Source organism: Pelophylax lessonae (assembly GCF_965119305.1).
Source record: "Pelophylax lessonae genome assembly, chromosome: 1".
Classification (NCBI taxonomy): Eukaryota; Metazoa; Chordata; class Amphibia; order Anura; family Ranidae; genus Pelophylax; species Pelophylax lessonae.
In genome coordinates, this window is record NC_138768.1 from 792,166,942 (window position 1) to 792,186,934 (window position 19,993).

General features: G+C 49.9%; 1 protein-coding gene across 1 annotated transcript in view; it reads right to left on the reverse strand.

Moving 5' to 3' along the window:
• LYAR (Ly1 antibody reactive) overlaps positions 1-19,993 on the reverse strand; it is a 99,719-nt gene that overhangs the window by 78,626 nt on the left and 1,100 nt on the right. The window contains exons 2-3 of the mRNA XM_082264188.1: positions 16,589-16,744; positions 9,011-9,125 (exon numbers count right to left, since the gene is read on the reverse strand). Coding sequence (XP_082120314.1) covers positions 9,011-9,125; positions 16,589-16,710 — 237 coding nt within the window. The 5' untranslated portion in view covers positions 16,711-16,744. The remainder of the gene's footprint in view (positions 1-9,010; positions 9,126-16,588; positions 16,745-19,993) is intronic.

A 19,993-nucleotide genomic window follows, 5' to 3' on the forward strand; every position in this document is an offset into this window, starting at 1 on the left:
TTCTCCAGCGCTGCCACCTCAGGTGTGGGCAGCTGAAGCCAGCGCGTCCTCTTCTGCATCCTCTTCAGTGACGTCGGGAGTCCCAGAATGCCCTGCACCGGCCCCGCTTATCACTTCCGGTGCAGGCGTGGCATCCCTGCACAGCTTCTGGGCATGCCCAGAAGCTGTTTAGCAGGGAATGACGCGCCTGCACAGGAAGGGACGAGCGGGGCCGGTGCAGGTGCATTGACTCCTGGGAGCGATGACGTTCAGCTCCCAGGAGACATTGCAAGCCGGTAGTGACGGCGCAGAGGGAGGAAGTGGAAGAAAGGTAAGTATATTTTCTTCTATAACAAGGTAAGTGAAAAAAAAAAAAAAAAAATCGGGAGCATTCATTTCTTTTTCATGTGACACTCAGCAAGCAGATGGCCCAAAATCCATATTTTCGATTTTGAGGCCGGAACTCCGCTTTAAAACAGCAGCCTGCAGAACCTTGCAGCCAAAAGAAGCATTGACAGATGCCAACACATCCACTTTATAGAACTTTGTGGAAGTGTGCACCGACGACCAGGTGGCCGCCTTGCAAACCTGGGTCACTGATGCCTGATGATGGAAAGCCCAGGAGGCATTAAGCGCCCAAAAACAGCGCCTTGACAGGGAAAGGAGGAACATGACCCATTAAGGAAAAGGTCTGAATCACTGTTTGACTGATCCATCTGCAAATGGTCGCAGAGGAAGCAGACAAACCTTTACGAGGCCCATCCGTGAGCACAAATAAGAGAGTCTGACTTCCTGAAAGACTCCGTAGCTGCAAGGTACACTTTAATTGCACACCTGGACCACACATGGACCACATTCAAGGCCCGCAAGGCAATTTCCTTTGGATGTTTAGGCCTGAGACACAGAGAGGCAACAAAATGTCTCAAACAAATGAAAATCAGAGACAACCTTTTGAAGGACTGACAGACAGGGGCGAAGAACCACCTTATCCCTGTGAATCACCAGGTAAGGTGAACGACAGGATAACGCCACCAGTTCTGACATTCTCCGCGCAGAGGTAATACCCACCAAAAAGGCCACCTTCTGGGACGGCGCAAGCAGGGGAATCGCCCGAAGATTCTCAAGTGGAGGCTTCTGGAGAACCAAAAGCACAAAATTGAGATCCCAAGGCGGCAACGGGGCCCGCACTGGAGGAACACCTTGAAGAAAGGTACACACCAGGGAGTGTGTGGACAAAGGTCGTTGGAAGAAGACCGCCAAAGCCGACACCTGGCCCTTGATGGTACTCAAGGCCAAATTCTGTTCAACCCCCCATTGAAGGGAGGTCAAGATCCGAGCCACCGAGAGACTCACACCACGCAATGTACGTCTTCCATGTACGATGGCAGATCTTCCAAGAAGAAGATTTTATAGCTTTCAACAGGGTAGAATCGCAGAATCAGATAAACCCCTATCCTTCAGCACCTGCCGTTCAACAGCCAAGCTTTCAAAGCGAGCGAATGTAAAGCAGGATGGAAGATCAGTCCTTGGGACAGCAAGTCCTTCCTGAGAGGAAGCTTCCAAGGGACGTCGGTGACCGGCCGCACCAGATCAGTGTACCAAGCCCAACGAGGCCAGTCAGGAGCCACTAAGATGACCGGAATACCTTCTGCCTCAATCCCGAAGGGAAGTCTTGGCAGAAGCTTGAGAGGAGGGAAGGCATAAATCAGACGATACTGACCACACGGGGCCACCAGCGTGTCTGTGGCGTCAGCCAGAGGATCCCCTGACTGAGCCACAAACCTATGCACCTTTCTGTTGAGACAAGATGCCAATAGATCCACCTCGGGGGTGCCCCACCGGAGACAGAGTTGATGAAACGACTCCGGGTGATGAAGGGACCACTCCTCTTTGTCCAACGCCTGCCGATTGACGTAATCCATCTGCCAAATTTCCACCCTGGGAATATGTACTGCGGAGAGGGCTGGAACGAAAAATTATGCCCACCTTAGAATGCAGGCTACCTCCAGAGCCGCCAGGACACTTTTTGTGCCCCCTTGGTCTAGACGCTTGGAGTTCCAAGACATTGATCCGTAATCTAGACTCTTCCAGCGTCCAGATGCCCTGAGCAGAATGTTTGCTGATGACGGCTCCCCAACTAGACCGGCTGGCATCCGTGGTGACCACTGTCCAATAGAAGGGGAGGAAGGATTAGCCAAGCCGAAGCGCCTGGAAAATGAAGCCCCCATAGCAGGGACTCCTTCGTTCACTGACTCAGCCATATCGGATTGTCCAGAGAGTGAGGAGTCTAGTGCCATTTGGTTAGAATCTCCCTTTGCAGGGACCTCGTATGGAACTGTGCAAATGGAACCGGCCCAGCACCCACATGCAAGTCCGGAGGGATGACCATCTGCTGGACAGCAGGAGATGAATTGCAGCCTGCAATTTCTGGAGTGCATCCATAGGAAGGAGAATTCTGGCTAAGGCCGAGTCCAGAGTCAGGCCCAGATAGTCCAGCTTTGTGTGTGGACAGAACCAGAGCAGACTTCTGAAAATTCAGAATCCAGACAACTCCTGCAGAATTTGCATAGTGATCTCCATGTTTTCCACTAGAGCAGAAGGAGACTCTGCTCGCAGAAGAAGATCGTCTAAGTAGCCCAGTACCGTGATCCCCCATTGGAGTAACAAGGCTAGCACCGGGGCTAACACTTTTGTGAAGACCCGAGGAGCAGAGGCGAGACCAAAGGGTAAAGCTACAAACTGATAATACTCCTGTCCCACAGGAAAGCGGAGAAAACGCTGGTGACTGGCACATATTGGAATGTGAACATAGGCATCCTTGACGATAGAGGCAAGAAAATCCCCAACGCAGGGATGCCACCACCGCTCAAATGGACTACTCTGAACTTCTGCACCCACACAAAGCAGTTTAGTGCCTTGAGGGCAAGGATTGGTGGCACTTTGCTTGCCTTCCTGGAACTGTGAACAGGTTTGAGTAAAAACCCTGAAAACATTCCAAAGTTGGAACCGGGACATAACCCCTTGAAGAAACAGGTCTTGTGCCAGGAAGTCCACGGGTCTGGAAACCAGCGAAGATGTCCCCCACCCCCGATACGGGTGAGGGTGCACCTTTCAAGCAGAAGGAGCCTTGTCCACGGGTCTGGAGAAGCCCGCTGTCGGCTTGCAACACCAGGTTCATTTGGATCCCCCAGAGGAGGCCCTGAAAGGCTTCGAGCCCTTGTCAGTTGACCCTGAGGGCCAAAAAAACTTCTTATGAGCCGAGAAGGAAGGCCCACGTCTACGACAAGGTTCCTTGCCCTTAGTAGCCTGCGGAAGAAAGGTACTTTTCCCCCCTTTGAGACCTTTAATAATGTCATCCAGGGTAGCTCCAAGCAGGCAATCTCCTTGGAAAGGAAGATCAGTCAAGGCATTTTTAGAAGTCTGGTCCGCAGACTAGCATTTGAGCCAAAAGACATGCCGAAGGTCCACCGTCAAAACAGAGAGGCAAGCCATCAGGGTAGCCGCATTCAAAGAAGCATCACAGATAAACTGCTGCCCCTGGACCAGCTGGTGCGCCAGCTCGGAAAAGGCAGGGGGAGCTGTGCTCCATCCAGGTCACTGCTTAAGAGCTTAGCCCATTCGGTCAGAGTATGAGACATCAGGACAATGGTGAATACAGACCTCATTGCTGAACCAGCCAGAGTGTACATATTGCGGGTCACAGCCTCCACCTTCCTGTCAGCAGAATCCTTAAAGGCAGGGGACTCTTCAACCAGAACCATGGTTTCCTTGTTTAATTTGGAAACCGGAGGGTCGACCACCAGTGGAACAATCCACTTCATAAGAAGGGACTCCTCAAAGGGGTAATGCCTAGTAAAGCGCTTAGGGACCCCACGGGGACGCTTTGGTCGTCACCACTCTTAGCGACAATTCTGTCAAAATAGTCAGGGAAATGAAACACCTTTGCCACTCTGGATGGCTCGCGAGTGCCAAAGGGAATCTGCGTCCTCAATCTTCAGGGTCCTACACACAGTGCGTGGTTACAGAAGTGGAGGAATCATCATGACTATCAGAGGATTCTGGGCACGAGGTTGCAGACCCAGCAGGGTGATCCACGTCTGCAGAGGCCGAATCAGATTCAGGATCTGATGAGACAGATGAGGCAGAGGAAGGCAGGGGAGGGGGGGCTTTTTGCTAGTCCGTCACCTGAAAGCCACCTCCACCCAGGACACAAAGGACTCCAGGACCGCCATCAGCGCATTAATGGATGGTTGGGACCCGGAGGGCCCCGCAGCCTCAGAGAGGGGATCGGGTGGGGAGAGGTGCTCCAAAGACTTCACAAGTCACCAGGGGGACAAAAAGTGTAAACGCTGCAAAGAGACAACCCCCACCGCGCTGGTAGCACAACCTGGTCGCCAGGCCCAAGTAACAAGCAATCTTCAGCAAAGAGGGGGAGGACCCCGCCAGACACCCAGCAGAAACAGGCACCTGTAGCCACCAGAATAATCTGCACTTCACGTGCGGCCATCAGGAAGTGAAAGGAACCATGAGTCAGCACCAGGGGATGAGGAGGGGCTCCCACCGTTGAAATCGCTGCCCACAGGGCTCCACTGTCATGGCCACCGCTATTTTCAATGGCAAACCATAGCAAACCGGGCGCCAGACAACACAAACATGGCCGCCGTGTAAAAACAAAAAAAACCCCACACAGGCTACAACATAATGGTGGCCCACAAGGCTTACAGGGATCCAGGTCTCAAGGACAGATTCAGGCAGGACAGGGGGCCCTGGCAGGAGCCCCCACCAGGTACAACCCTCCTACCCCCCCTGCACAGTCGATGATCATCCGGTCGCCGGCAGCGCACCCCCCCAGCGCCAGCTAGCACCCTGCTCCCATCCCAGGTGGTGGACCAGACCAACCAAACAGCCCCAGCATATGTGGAGGGGGGTAAGATGGGGGACACTGGAAAGGGGGGGGTGCCTGAAGGGAAAGGGGAACCCAGAGGTCTAAACATTCCAAGGTGGGGCCCACATCCACCCCAAAACCCTCCAGGGGGAGGAGAGGGGGGGGGGGGGGCAGCTACTCACCATACCAGACAGGCTCCAGGCAGAACCCCTCTCCATCAAAATGGGGGGCTGCTGGCCAGGAGGAACGCTGCGACTCGGGCCGAGACCTGGTTGTATGCGAGGCATTTAACTCTCGGGCTTGTCCAGTGGGGCTATGTCACGGCCGACCTAGCGTGGAGCTTAGGTATGCGCGCGCTCGCTGGCCAGACTGGGGTGACCACTGGATCTAGATTATCCAGCCCGTCCCCCAGTCCGGCAGTTGATTGTAGATCTCACAGGAAAAAAAAGTGTCTATCTAAAAAGAAAAAGAATTGCCAGGACCAAAGATGCCAGCAAGGAACTAGGTCCTTACCCCTGACTAGCCAGAAAAAACTGAGTGCCAATAGCAGAGAGAGGGAGTATACCCCCTGGGACTGCACATGGGCATAGCCAGAATTTTTCTGCCTAGTGTCCTACTCCTGTAGGGGGCAGTATAACCCAATGGTTAAGAATATCAGGTGCTGTGTTCCGTTAATGAACGAAAGAGACATTTATTTGTCCGACATCAGCCTCCTGTCATACCCAGCACAGCAGCACTGAGGCTGGGAGAGGAAAGGACTAGGAGCCAACCTGGCTATGCTGACAGAAGACGACAGAAGACAGAGCAGAGGGATGACATCTTCAGTCTGCTGTTCTTCCTTCACTGCCCAATCAGTAGGTAGAGGGTGCTTCCAGAGGATCAAAATCTGGGCTCAACAGGATTACATTCCTTTGACAGGTAAAACAGTACACATTTGTATTTCAGCAGTGTACTTAGCTGTTTAAAGAGGAACTAAACCCTCCTCTGCAACTTGTACCTATAGGTAAGCCTATGATAAGGCTTACCTATAGGTACTGTAAATATCTCCTAAACATGCACCGTTTAGGAGATATGTACCTTAAATTCAGCCAGTGACGTCACTGGCGCATGCGCTCTGAAGTAACGGCCGCTCGTGCCGTTCCTTCAGAGCCCCGTGCCGTGACCGTCGGCTCCCACGCGGGAGTGACGTCACCGCGGCTCCGGCCAATCAGATGGCCGGATTCCGCGATCCCGGAAGACGGGCGACTGGACATGTTGCCCGTCATAGAGGTAAGCGGGCGGCACGGCGGGGGCTCGTTCTAAGGTAAGTATTTCATAATGAGCTAGTATGCGCTGCATACTAGCTCATTATGTGTTTCTCTTGCAGGGTGAAAAAATAAATAAAAATGTGGGTTTACAACCTCTTTAAAGGATAAGGTCACCTTTCTGAACATGCTACACCTGTAGTTAGGGTGTAATATGTTCAGCAACCTCCCCCAGCACCCCTGATCCTCCCCCCTTACCTGTGACAGCGGGTCGGGGGGGGGGGGGGAATCTTCTCCCCACAACTGCTTTTATATTTAGAAACAGCATCAGGAATCTGTGAATGGTCTTCCACCTCGGCAAACGGACTTGTAGTTTGAATAAGCCGCAATCGTGCTAATCAGCACGTTCATAGTCCATTCATACTTCCCCAGCTTACAAGCTGACAGCCCACACAGAAGTAGGACTGAAACCTGAAGACAGAAGGTTTGATTTACTAAAATTGAAGAGTTCAAAACTTTGTGCAGCTCTGCATAGAAACCAATCAGCTTCCAGGTTGTCAAAGCTTAACTGAACAATTTGAAGTTAGAAGCCGATTGGCTACCATGCACAGCTGCCTCAGATTTTGTACTATGCAGTGTTAGTAAATCAACCCCAGTGTGCAGAAGCTTGAAATTGCACTTGCAATCTGCTGATCCTGGGTGTAATACTTTGCAGGCTCCTTTACAAAATAAATAATGAACATTTTTTTAACCTGCAAAAAATGTGCATTTATTTATTTTTTGTAAAAGGTGAACTTAGCCTTTAACCTTTGCCCTATCCTGTAGGATGGATATAGGTTATAGTTAAGGAGCCTTGCTCTACCATTTCAGAGAAGAACCCTTAAAAAAAAAAAAAAAAGAAATGTTAGGCAAAAATACCTGGTAAAATTATATTTTCAGCTCCTTATACATTAGCTTTATCAACAAACTGTAGGTATAAAATACAAGAAGAGCAGCTGTGACCATCTAGCATACTTGTCAGCCAGAGCAGACCTATTTTAACATTCCCTACTCTATGAAGAAATTGCATTTGATAATAACAAAATAATGAATAAAAACAGTAACAATGGCAAGAAAACAAACAAATGTAGTAAAGACAGGTAGTGTCCATCCAGTTAAAAAAAAAAAGGTGTTCTGGGCAGTGCTACCTTACATTGGTGGTCAGTGGGAGAAATGCCCCATTAAACTGGGGGCAAGAACCGTATCATGCTACCATAGCGGGATGTGGACTCCCCATTTTATGCTTTCGGCTTTACATGATCGGTCGCGGATAAGGTTCAATAGTACGTGCCCTGCATGGTTTAACAGACACAAATTGTTCTTTCTGCTGTTTTTTCTTTGGTTTTGTTGTTCATGCAGCAAGGTAGTTTAACTGTCTCTTTAATGCTGTGTCGCATATTGTATTGATACTGTGATCCTTGTCCGCTTGTTCTTTATTGCTTCTTAATAAAAACTTATTGAAAACTAAACTGGGGGCAAGAGGGCCCTTAAAGTGGTAGTATAGCCCACCTTGTTTACTGTACCCACATGTATTCTTATGATAAGCGTTACCTGTAGGTACAGTAAACATCTTCTAAATGTGCACCCTTTAGGAGATATTTACTATAGTACCTACCGATGACTTAACCGGCGCGTACGCACTGCGTTCTCAATGGACAGCGTGCCGTCCATTGAGAGAGCAGTGCCGTGGGAGTGACGCCACCGTGACTCGGCCATTCAAGCAGCCGAATCCCGCAAACCTGAAAGGAAGACCAGGTGAAGATGGAAGTCCTGCCAGCGGTGACAGCGCACTGCTGGAGGACTTCGTTCTAAGGTAAGCCTTTCATAACGTGCTAGTATGACATGCATACTAGCATATTATCCTATTATCCTGCAGGGGACCATTTTTTTTTAGGTTTATTATCGCTTTAATGTTAGTGACCAGTAGGAGGAATTGCCATCCTATACACAACTAAATAATCATTGGTTACTTACTTGGAAGACATGGGGAGAGGCTTTACTGTAAACTGTAACAATTAAGTGCCAATTTACAAGCCTTGGACAACCTGCGTGCCAATGAGCATTAGTGTGCCGTATTCCTGCAGCTCCCGACCTCAGATCAGCCAAATTTCCCAGACCTTCAGACTTAAGATCAGCCCCATCTCCTGCACCTTTAGACTTCAGTTCAGCCCCGATTCCTGCACCACCAGACCTCAGATTAACCCTATTACCTGTACTTTCAGTCATCAGATCAGATCCAGTTACTGTACCTTTAGATCTCAAATAAGTCCTGACTACTACAGCTGGCAGAGGGACAGGCCAGGCTATGTAACTAACCCCCTGTTAAGCTGTTAATTATAGCCAGCGACAGAAGGAATATATTTGTAGGGAGTAGAGGCCCACCGAAGAACAACCATTAGTGGGCCAGTCTGAGGTTGCTCACATACCACACGATTATCTTTTGGGTGCAGCTAAAACTAACATTGCATGCTCTGACATGCGTGCCTTAGACTGACCATCCCTGCTTTTATGTCAGTTCTGCTCAGTGATCCTAGTGGAAAAAAGTGTGGTCTAGAAAATCAGAGAACTGATCACTGGTAGATTCTGAATTCTGCTTTCCAGTGCATTATGGAGAACTTCATATAAACAAATCTATCTCAAAACAGCATGCTGTATTCTTTTGAAGTCAGCATGGCTAACAAGGCTTGGATATTCTATAGTTACTAAAATTTGGCTTAGCTGTCAGTATATGTGGCAACTGACCTTTATGCTCTATCCAAACAGAGTTCTGTTTTGTAGGCTCTAGTATATGCAGTGCTTTTTAGCATCATTCTATAGTAACACAAACACCCGCTACCATTGTCAGTCTGGCAAAGATATATACCTGAATCCACTGCTGCTGCTTCACATCTCCCTTGTTGGCCTTCGCTTCAAAAGCCTTACCACCGTATTTCTGATCTTCACTTATACACTTCAGATGACTTTTATAATCCTCTCCCCTGGAATAAGCAGAAATTATAAAAACACAAAAATGTGTATATGAATAGACAACAAGAAAAGGTAAACAAACAGTCCACCCTTAAGCCCTAGTTCACACTGGTATGGCTTTAAAAATCACACTAATTTAGAGCGATTTCAAAGCTGCCCATCAGTGTGCTTTGCACTGCCGATTTCATTGCAGCTTGCAACTTCATTTAACAGAATGCTATGCAAGTTGCAATGAAATCTTCAAAAAGAAGTGCAGGAACCTTTTTCATAATCGCGGTGATATAAATGGCTTTATTGCCTTATTGGAACTGTCAAATCGCATGACAAATCGCACCAGTGTGAATGGGGGCTAAGGCACTATTCAATGTTTTTGTACACTGTTGAGCAATGCGCATAGGGTAACCCATTAATTTAAATGGCTTGCCCTATGCACAGCTGTAGCTTGCACAACATTTTGAGCTTCAAACCTTTTTTTTAACCTTGCAAAAAAAAAAACAAAAAAAAAAACGGAATTTTTGTAAAATCTTACCTGTAAAATTCCTTTCTCTGAGTCCTCCGACAGTCGCCGCCTCCTCTAAGTCATCACTGTTGGGTATTGTCTTCCTATCCGTAGGAATAGCTAGGCATATAGACTTAGTCCAAAGACAAAAGGCATTAGCATATACACACCCATGGGGGCTGTCCCATCCGGGCAATACCCCCCTGCATCACCACTCCCAACTCAGTTTGGTAGCATAGCAGTAGGTAATAAGAATCCCAAAAGAGGGGCGGGGGCTACGATTGTCGGAGGACTCAGAGAAAGGAATTTTACAGGTAAGATTTTACAAAAATTCAGTTTTCTCTTACGTCCTCCGACAGTCGCCGCCTCCTCTAAGTCATCACTGTTGGGATGTCCCAAAGCAGTATAGACATGAGGGATGGGAGACGCAACCGTAGAAAAAGGCAACGCAGTACCCACATCAGAGAAAGGAATCTTACATGCACCGTAAGAGAACCAACTGGGCAACAGAAAACAACAATGCTCAACAGGAGCAACAGCCCAGGAAAGCAAATGCCAACAGCCAGGGACCCAGAGAAAAATTCAAGGGTCCATCATGGCACTGCCGCACTGAGAACTTAGCGGCCAAAAGAAGCATCAGCTGATGCCAGAACATCTACTTTGTAGAACTTGGAAAAAGTGTGCACCGACGACCAAGTCGCCGCCTTGCACACCTGAGCCACCGAGGCTCGATGCCAATAGGCCCAGGAAGCACTCAAAGACCTAGTAGAGTGTGCCTTAACAGGGAAAGGCGGAACCCGTTCCTTCAAGGCGTAAGCCTGCTCAATGGTCTGTCTGATCCATTTGGCAATAGTTGCTGCAGACGCAGCCGTGCCCTTCCGAGATCCCTCAGGAAGGACAAAGAGGGAATCCGTCTTCCGAAAGGATTCCGTAGACGACAGGTAAACCCTGATCGCCCTGACAACATCCAAGGAATGCAAGGCAATCTCCTTTGGATGTTTAGGCTTCGTACAAAGCGAAGGCAGGACAATGTCCTCATTAAGGTGAAATTCAGAGATCACCTTGGGAAGGAAGGGTGGGGGTGGTCGCAAAACCACCTTATCCTTGTGAATGATCAAGTAAGGGGAGCGGCAGGACAACGCCGCCAGCTCCGACACTCTGCGAGCCGAAGTGATCGCCACTAAAAAGGCAACCTTTTTTGACAGCAGAGGCAACGATATCTCCTTGATGTTTTCAAAGGAGCACGTTGTAACGCGGACAGAACCAAGTTCAAGTCCCATGGAGGTAAAGGCTCCTTCCTGGGAGGAGCCAGATGTCGCACACCTTGAATGAAAGTGCGCACCAAGGAATGAGACGCCACAGGGCGTTGGAAAAGGACAGCCAGTGCAGACACCTGGCCCTTTATCGTGGCCAGCGCCAGGCGCTGGTCCACTTCAGACTGGAGAAAAGCCAAGATTCTCGACACCGAGTAAGAACGAGGGGAGAACCCCCTGGACTCACACCAGGCGAAATAGACTTTCCAGGTACGGTAATAGATCTTACCAGAGGAGGATTTCCTAGCCTTGATCAGGGTAGGGATAACCTCAGGGGATAGACCCTTGTCCTTCAAGACCTGGGTCTCAACAGCTAGGCCGTTAAAGCCAGCGACTGTAAAGCAGGATGGAAGATCGGACCTTGAGACAGGAGATCTTTCCGCAGAGGCAGACGCCACGGAAGCGCCACTGCCAGGTGAACAACGTCGGCGTACCAGGACCGGCGAGGCCAGTCCGGTGCCACCAGAATCACCATGTGCGGTTCCGAGACCAATCTGCGAAGGAACCGGGATAGTAACTGAATCGGTGGAAAGGCGTACATCAGACGATACTGATGCCAAGGGGCCACCACGCATCCGAGGCGTCCGCCAACGGGTCGCGCGTTCTTGCCACGCACCTTTCGATTTAGCCGGGATGCGAACAGATCCACGTCTGGGGATCCCCACCTCGCACACAGCATTTGAAAGACCTCCGGGTGTAGGGACCATTCCCCTTGGTCCAGGGTCTGGCGGCTCAGATAGTCGGCCTGCCAATTGTCCACACCCGGAATGTGAACTGCCGAGATCGCCGGGACATGAGTCTCGGCCCAAGACAGAATGTCGGTCACCTGCCGGGCTGCTCGAGCACTCCTGGTGCCCCCCTGGTGGTTGATGTAAGCCACCGCGGTAGCATTGTCCGTCTGTACAGGAACAGGCTGGCCCTGGAGACGGTCCGACCACTGGAAGAGACAGTTTTATCGCTCGTAGTTCCAGCACATTTATCGGGAGGGAGGACTCCTCCTCCGACCAAGTGCCCTGGGCAGACAGGTTGCCCAGGACTGCACCCCAGCCCGACAGGCTGGCGTCCGTGGTAACCACTGTCCACACCAACGGGCGGAAGGACTTGCCTTCCACCACCGACGGGGACTGGATCCACCACAGAAGAGCCGTTCTGGTCTGGCGACTCAAGGAGACATCCAGATCCAAGGACTGAGGAAGTCTGTCCCACCTGGCCAGGATCTCCGTCTGGAGAGCCCGCGTGTGGAACCGGGCAAAAGGTATCGCCTCGAAGGTCGACACCATCAACCCCAGGCCCCGCATGCAGGTCCTGAGTGACGAGGACGGATTGTCCCTGAGGGACCCGAGTTCGTCCCGTAAAGTCCGGAGCTTGTCCTCCGGCAAGAACACTTTTGCCTGAGCAGAGTCCAGAACCATTCCCAGATCGGGAAGGCGAAGCGACGGGGACAACGCTGATTTTTGAACGTTGATGGTCCATCCGAACTCCTGGATCGTCTGTACCGTGATGGACAGATCACGCACAAGGTCCTGGCTGGCACGCGATCTCAGAAGCAGATCGTCCAGGTACCCCAGGACCGCAATGCCCTGGGCCCGCAGCAGGCCCAGGACCGGTGCTAACACCTTGGTAAACACCCTTGGTGCCGAAGCGAGACCGAAAGGTAACGCCACAAACTGGTAGTGGTCCTCTGCGATAGCAAACCGAAGGTACCGCTGATGACCCTCAAAAATGGGGATGTGCAGGTACGCATCCTTCACATCTAACGAAGCCAGGAAGTCTCCTGGACTCAAGGAGGCCACAACCGAACGGAGAGACTCCATTCGAAACATCCGAACCCGCACAAAGCGGTTCAGCGCTTTCAGGTCCAGAATAGGACGCACTTTGCCCTCCTTCCTGGGCACGGTGAACAGATTCGAATAAAACCCCCGAAACCTGTCCCGATGAGGCACCGGGACAATCACTCCCTGAGCAAGCAGGTCCTGCACCGCTTGATGCAAGTCCTGCAGACGCCCCGGAAGCAGATGGAGATTGGAGGGAAAGAATCTGTCCGCCGGCCGGGAAAGGAATTCGATCTTGTAACCTGATCGAACGATTTCCTGGACCCACCTGTCCGATATCCGGAGCAGCCAAGGTTGGAGGAAACCGCGCAAACGTCCCCCCACCCCTGAAATAGGTGAGGGCGCCCCTTCAGGCAGAGGCGGATAGTCCCGCCGAGCCGGCATTGCCGGCCTTCTGCTTACCCGCCCAGGGTTTCTTCTGGTTGCCCTGGGCCTTGAAGGGCTTTCCCTTGGATTGGTTCCGAAAGGCACGAAAGGACCCCTGATTGGATCTAAGCGCAGAACCCCGCCTGCCTCGGAAAGACTTGTTCTTCGGGTTCTGGGGCAGCATAGTGCTCTTGCCCCCCGTGACGCCCTTCACTAGGGTATCCAACGCCTCGCCAAAAAGGCGAGAGCCAGCATAGGGAAAATCAGCAACTGTTTTCCGTGAGGACTGGTCAGCCGACCAGCTCTTCAGCCATATCAGTCGCCGGTTAAGTACCGCGACACTAGAGAGGCGAGCCACCAAGGGGGCCTCATTTAAGGCTGCATCACACAAATACATGACTCCTTGGTGGATCTGATCCACCATTTCCAGTCGGGCAGGCGGCACGTCATCAGACACGAGATTGCTTCTAAGCATCTTAGTCCAATCAGCCACCGCCTGAGCCACCAGAACGGACGCGAAAACGGGTTTGAGCAACGAACCTGCCACCGTATAAGAATGGCGGGCTAGAGACTCCAACCGCCGGTCCGTGGGATCCCGGAAAACCGGGGTATCCTCAGTAGGAACCAAGGTAGCCTTGTTCAACACGGCCACAGTGTGGTCTACCTGTGGAGGCACACACCATCGTGATTCCGTAGCCGGCGCAAAAGGATAAAGCAATTTGAACCGGCTAGGTACCAGGAATGGACGTTTCAACGTGCGCCACATTTAATTAACAGTGTAATGAAATTCAGCTGGGCAGGGAAAAACCTGCGCAGACTTGCGGGTCCTGTGCATCCCAAATGAGGACACAACGCCCGGAGGACAGGGCTCATCCTCTAAATGTAAGGTTTCTTTAACAGAAACAATTAACTCATCCATGGTCGCCCGTTCTTAAGGTGACCCTGGGGAGGATGTGTCAACACCCTCCATGTCAGCCTCCCCCTCAGACCCCGGGGGGGTCTAAAGATGAGCAGGACCCTGAAAAGGGCATGCTCGCAGCAGCAGCAACCATATCCCCATCTGAATCAGAAGAGAGAGACAACCTGGGCCTCTTTCTCGCAGCCCGTTCAGACATCAGCATTTCCATATTTGCCACCAAAGTCGCAACTACAGCAGCCAGATCAGGTCGCAGCGGGGCCACAGGAGAACTGGGGCCCCCCACTAAAGCTGGAGGAAACTTGCTTTCCTGAGAATCCATGGCTCAAGTTATCCGAACAAACTACCAGTGCAAAAAAAGTTTACTCTCCCCTTTAAAAAGCGCTGCGGTGTGCGCAGCCCACCGCTATTGTCACAGCTATGAAAGACCCCCAAAAGGAGAAAAGAAACTGAGCCAGAAGCAATATACAGAGGGAAATTGAGAGGAATCACCTGCAGAGCCCGCAGAGCGTTGCTGCCAGTGTCCTTGCTGCTGATGGAAAAGGAAGTGCTGCTGGAGAGGGCTGGACTATAAGCCAGACCCCGGGAAAATGGCTGCCCCATAGGAATGCATTGGAGGCTACGCCAAAATGGCCGCCGACATGCGGCCGGACCGATCGTTCCACCGCCCACAAAATGGCAGCAGATGGCGCCAAAATGACATGCATGATCGCCCCAGAGGAGCTATACATGTGTGCCCACAGTAAAGACGGCGGACCGCGCGAAAATGTAGCGCTGCGGTCGCCGCACAAACGTCTGCACCCCCAACATGCACCTAAGGTGACACAGGGAACCCCAAGGCAACATACAGAAGTGCACAAGCGATCCCCGCAGGGATCGCACAGGGAGTCACACAGGCACAGACACGGGGAACATACAGCAACACAGACTGTCACCCCAAACAGAGGCCCCACACAGAAAAGTACTTACCTGTACCAGATGGCGTGGGGAGCCTCCATGCACGGAAAACCTCTGTCCTCATCTGACAGGGAGTGCCGTGAGCCAGGGACATGATGCTGCAGCACCGCAGACTAGTCCTGTGAGGTAGCCACCTCACGGCTGCATCCCTGCAGCGAACAGGGATGGGTCGTTCGTAATGCCAGGGCGAACCATAGCTGAACGCTCAATGGCGGGCTGGGTGTCCATCTGACCCTCTGTGCCCTGGAGAACCAGGGCGGTCAGTCCGAATCCCAGCACCGCATGATCCATCTTCATCCGAAGAGAAGACTAACACTAGAGCTGACAAAATAAACAGCTAGTAAAGTGAGAGAAAAAACTGACATTTTCAAAGAAAATCAAATAAAAGATTAGGAAGGCTAAGACTGAAGCCCCAGCACAAGGTAAGCCTGACTATTCCTGACGCTAGGCAGATTAAAACTGAGTTGGGAGTGGTGATGCAGGGGGGGTATTGACCGGATGGGACAGCACCCATGGGTGTGTATATGCTAATGCCTTTTGTCTTTGGACTAAGTCTATATGCCTAGCTATTCCTACGGATAGGAAGACAATACCCAACAGTGATGACTTAGAGGAGGCGGCGACTGTCGGAGGACGTAAGAGAAAGCATGTCAACTTTCCGCATTTGGGGTGCCATTAACAATGAGCAGCATCACATTTGTGACTCATGTTCACAAAGCTCTATAGCGTGATGACAGCCTAAAATACTTCCCTTCACCACCCCAAACAGCATTATGTCACTTGTGTCATGTCAAAAAAAAAAAAAAAGCATGCAGACATGTAGGATATTTATGACAGAAGCCACCCTATTGTTCTCTTATGCCATAAGCCCTTCTCCCTGCTTGGTACACTGAGCCACACATGTGCAGCTGAGCGTACATGTATGGTACCACCCTGGGCCATCATGATGTGAATTGCGTGTGCGTGCGCAGGAGTAATGTCTTCGCTGCCCACTCAATCAAACAGAGTCTGAACTCTGAAGGATGACTGGGAGAAGATAGAAGCACCTGTAACAGCCAAGAGCACTAACAAAACAGCAATGGGGAAGATCGCTGGGCATACTAATACATTATTGCAAAAAAAAAAAAAAAACCCTGGTGTAACTAAAAAGGCAAAACTTTTTTCTTAGCTTTTGGTACAGTGGAGAAGGAGGACATTTGTCAGGTTTTTATTGCTGTCTGTGCCCCTGTGAGGGAGATTCATCCTCTCTATTTGTCATGTTTACTGACCTCATTGAAAGTAAAAGAAAAACCCAAATTTTGGGTGGCCCTCAGAACAGTAATAAAGGGGACACTAGTGTAAGTGACCCTGGTGACAACCAGGGGTTTTGTCACTTTGGAGGGATTTCCTCTCACCTCCTAATTTGGCTATGGGACAGGAAGTAAAAGGGAAATCTACTCAATTGGACTGAGACGGCAAAAAAAACAGGCTATACCCATCTCATTCTCTACCCAAAATAAACCACTACTTATACAGCATCAGTACATGTCTAAGAAAAGAAGATTCAGTGATATCAATGTGAAACTTGTACCTAACTACCGTATAAACTTACCAGAAGTCCTTCCCACAGTCAATACATGAGAGGCATCGACAGTTCCTGCAAACCGCAGTGTGCTTCTCCACTTGTCCTTTCTTCAGGGACTCTCCACAAGCATCGCAGGTGAAAAATACCATGGTGACTGCAGCAGGCACAGCACAGCAGATTCTACTGCCCTAACACAAATAGAGAAACATTATTCAGAGCTGACAATACCCATAATGTTTTACTGCTTTTTCAATTAAAAATCATGGCAGCATGGGCGGGGGGCTCAGTGCTGGATGGAACTACAGTGTCTGTAATGGTTATTGACACCTATGTAGCAAGAAGGCTCCATACCCAAAATGTAATCTGTATGGCCAGATTAAAGCAGAACTATGTCCTCCTATTAAAGCAAACTGTATGTGTTGCAGTACTTACCCCTCTACAAAGTACCTGCCAGTAAAGTCCACCTAACCCAACATTCTGTGATGATGTGGCAACAATGCTGCACTTCTGAATTCAGAGCAGAGTTGTCACTCTCATATAGGCTGTGCCTGCTTGCACTATAGTGAGATAAAATGCTGCTGCAGAGGGCGTGGCTATCAGCATTGCCACTGCAGATTAACAGTCCTGATGCTGGTCAATTAGCACCTGGCCACACCTAGTCCTGCCCACTGCTTTCTGGATTGGCTGTGCTGCCTCCGCTACTGAAACCCTCCCACTGTGAGCTGCAGTTTGTGGGAGGGAGTGCGTGCGAGACTGCATTCAGTTTCACCGCCAGAAATTCTGGGGTGACATCACCGTCAGAGACTGCATGTAAGTAACAATTTTCAAGAAAAAAAATCAATCACAAGTGGGGCACACATCATTATAGGGGCCCTATTGTACCTTATTGGCACCTAGCTAATGCTCCCCATAAAGTTGCTTTTACATCGTTAGTAGCTGCAGCTAACTGCAATGTAACTTCTGGTTTTACATTCTAGCAAGCACCAACAATAACATATTGTCATATTTCTCTGTGCAGAAAGCAACTGGAAGCAGGTCCTAAACTGGCCATAGAGGAACTGAAATTTGGCGGTTCAGGAGGAACCAGTTGAATTTTTATTAATCTATGGGCAGGCTGGGTGTACTGAAGTCAATTGATACCAGCCTGTCTGTTTCTATCCGCCAGCACTGATCATTGTAATCTGATGGTGGGGGAAACCTCCCGCTGTCAGATTACAATTGTGTGGCAGGAGGGATTACCCCATCAACACACTGACTGTATTGAAGGGGGAATTGAGCAATTTTCTTTCCTTCAACCCAAGGTCGAAGTAAAGAAAATTGCATAATCTATGGCCAGCCTTAGCCTAGGTTCACACTAGTGCTGCTGCCTGCTATCACCTTCCTGCTCAGTGGGGATCTATGTTTACGATCCCCTGCTGAGCAGCACGGATCCGCCTACGGAGGTGGACCGGGTGAAAGAGCCCTTACCACTTGACCATGGACTCCAACAATGGGGGGCCCCTCATAATTTTATGACAAGCTCTAGGTTACCTGAGTTGAGGCTGAAACACCAGTGAGTGCGAGATGACCAGACATGTTACTCTGATGTGTTAAGAAGTTTCAGAATGCTGATACAGATAAACCTACTTCTTAATACTGTAAGCTGCAGTAAGGGCTGCAAACATTGCCATAGGACACTATAGACGGTTTGAGGCAGAACGTTTGTCCGAGGTGACCGGAGAAGCGTTTGTCCGCGGCGACTGGAGGGGCCATTGTCTGCGGCGACCGGAACGTTTGATTTAAACGCCGTTTACATCTGTGCATTCGCTTCTGGGTGCAAACACGAGGGGATGGAACATCATGGTGCCGCTTCCAGCCTCTGAGGGTCAAAGAGATGGTCGGGGACCATCTGATCCACAGCCAGCTCGATGGTAAACCGCCAGCAGATTCATTCTCCGGCTCTTCCATCGCACAGGCGAGCCTGAAAGGCCTCCCACCGCCTGTAAATGCGACCAAGCGGCTAAACAGCCACTATGATGGCTTTTACATTGCAGGGAATCACCGGCAATGAAAACAAAAGATATCTGGATGATGCCTGCAGCTGCACCAATTATCCAGATATCTCCACTCAAGGTCCCCTACACCATATGAGGTCAACCCGGGGGGGTTTGTTTATCCCCTGTGCAGTGGGGCTGTGCCCGCACTGCACAGGTTAACATCTTATTTTGTTCTAGGTAAAAGGACAGCAGAGATGTACTTCCCTGACCCAGCGATTCTCCCCGCACAAGACCAGTCTGGCACCCCCACACTCCAGCAGTCTTGAAGGGTTTTCTGGATAACTGTGAATCAGGTATGAACTTCGTGCTCACCTCTATAAAAAAAAAAACAAGCAGTTGGCCCACGCTGTGCAGACACAGCCTCACTGTACAGGGGGGGGGGGGGGGGGGCACAATTTGCCCGAAGTTGCCCATTAACCACTTCAGCTCTGGAAGGTATTACTCCCTTAATGACCAGGGCATTTTTTGCGATTCTGCACTGCGTTACTTTAACAATGGCGCGATACCCAAATACAATTGATGTCCTTTTTGTCCCACAAATAGAGCTTTCTTGTGGTGGTATTTGATCACCTCTGTGGTTTTTAGATTTTGCGCTATAAACAAAAAAAGAGCGAAAATTTTGAAAAGCACAATATTTTTTACTTTCTGCTATAGAACATTCCCAATAAAAAAAAATATTAGTTTAGGCCAATTTGTATTCTGCTACATATTTTTGGTAAAAAAAAAATCCCAATAAGTGTATTTTAATTGGTTTGAGCAAAAGTTCTAGCGTTTACAAACTATGGGATAGATTTTTGGACTTTTTATTTATTTATTTATTTTTTATTAGTAATGGCAGCGATTATTAGAGTGACTGCGACATTGCAACCGACAAACTTGATACTAGATTACACTTTTTGGGGACCAGTGACACCAATACAGTAATCAGTGTGAAATAATATGCACTGTTACTGTATAAATGACACTGGCAGGGAAGGGGTTAATAGTGGAGGTGATCAAGGGGTTAAGCGTGAGCCTATTTGTACTTACTGACTGTGGGGGGCTCTGTAAAATGGCACACAGAGATCGGAGTTTCAGCTTAGCTGAAACACATGATCTCTCTCTGTGCCTGTCTGACAGAAGAGCCACCTGCTTTGTTTACATAGGCAGGCGGCTCTCCTGTCAGTTTCTCCAAAGATTGTGGGAGGCCGGCGGCCATCGAGCCTGCTCCCGCTGTGTCTAATCACAGCAGGCATGCCGCTGAGACCGCATTCATATAATCACGTAGATCTACTTGATTATGAGCCGCCCTGCCGCAGTAAATCTGCCTGGGACGGTCAGCAAGTGGTTCACTAGCAGTGAGCTACACCTAAATAATACAGACAGATAAATAGAAATATGCAGGTATTACATCTTC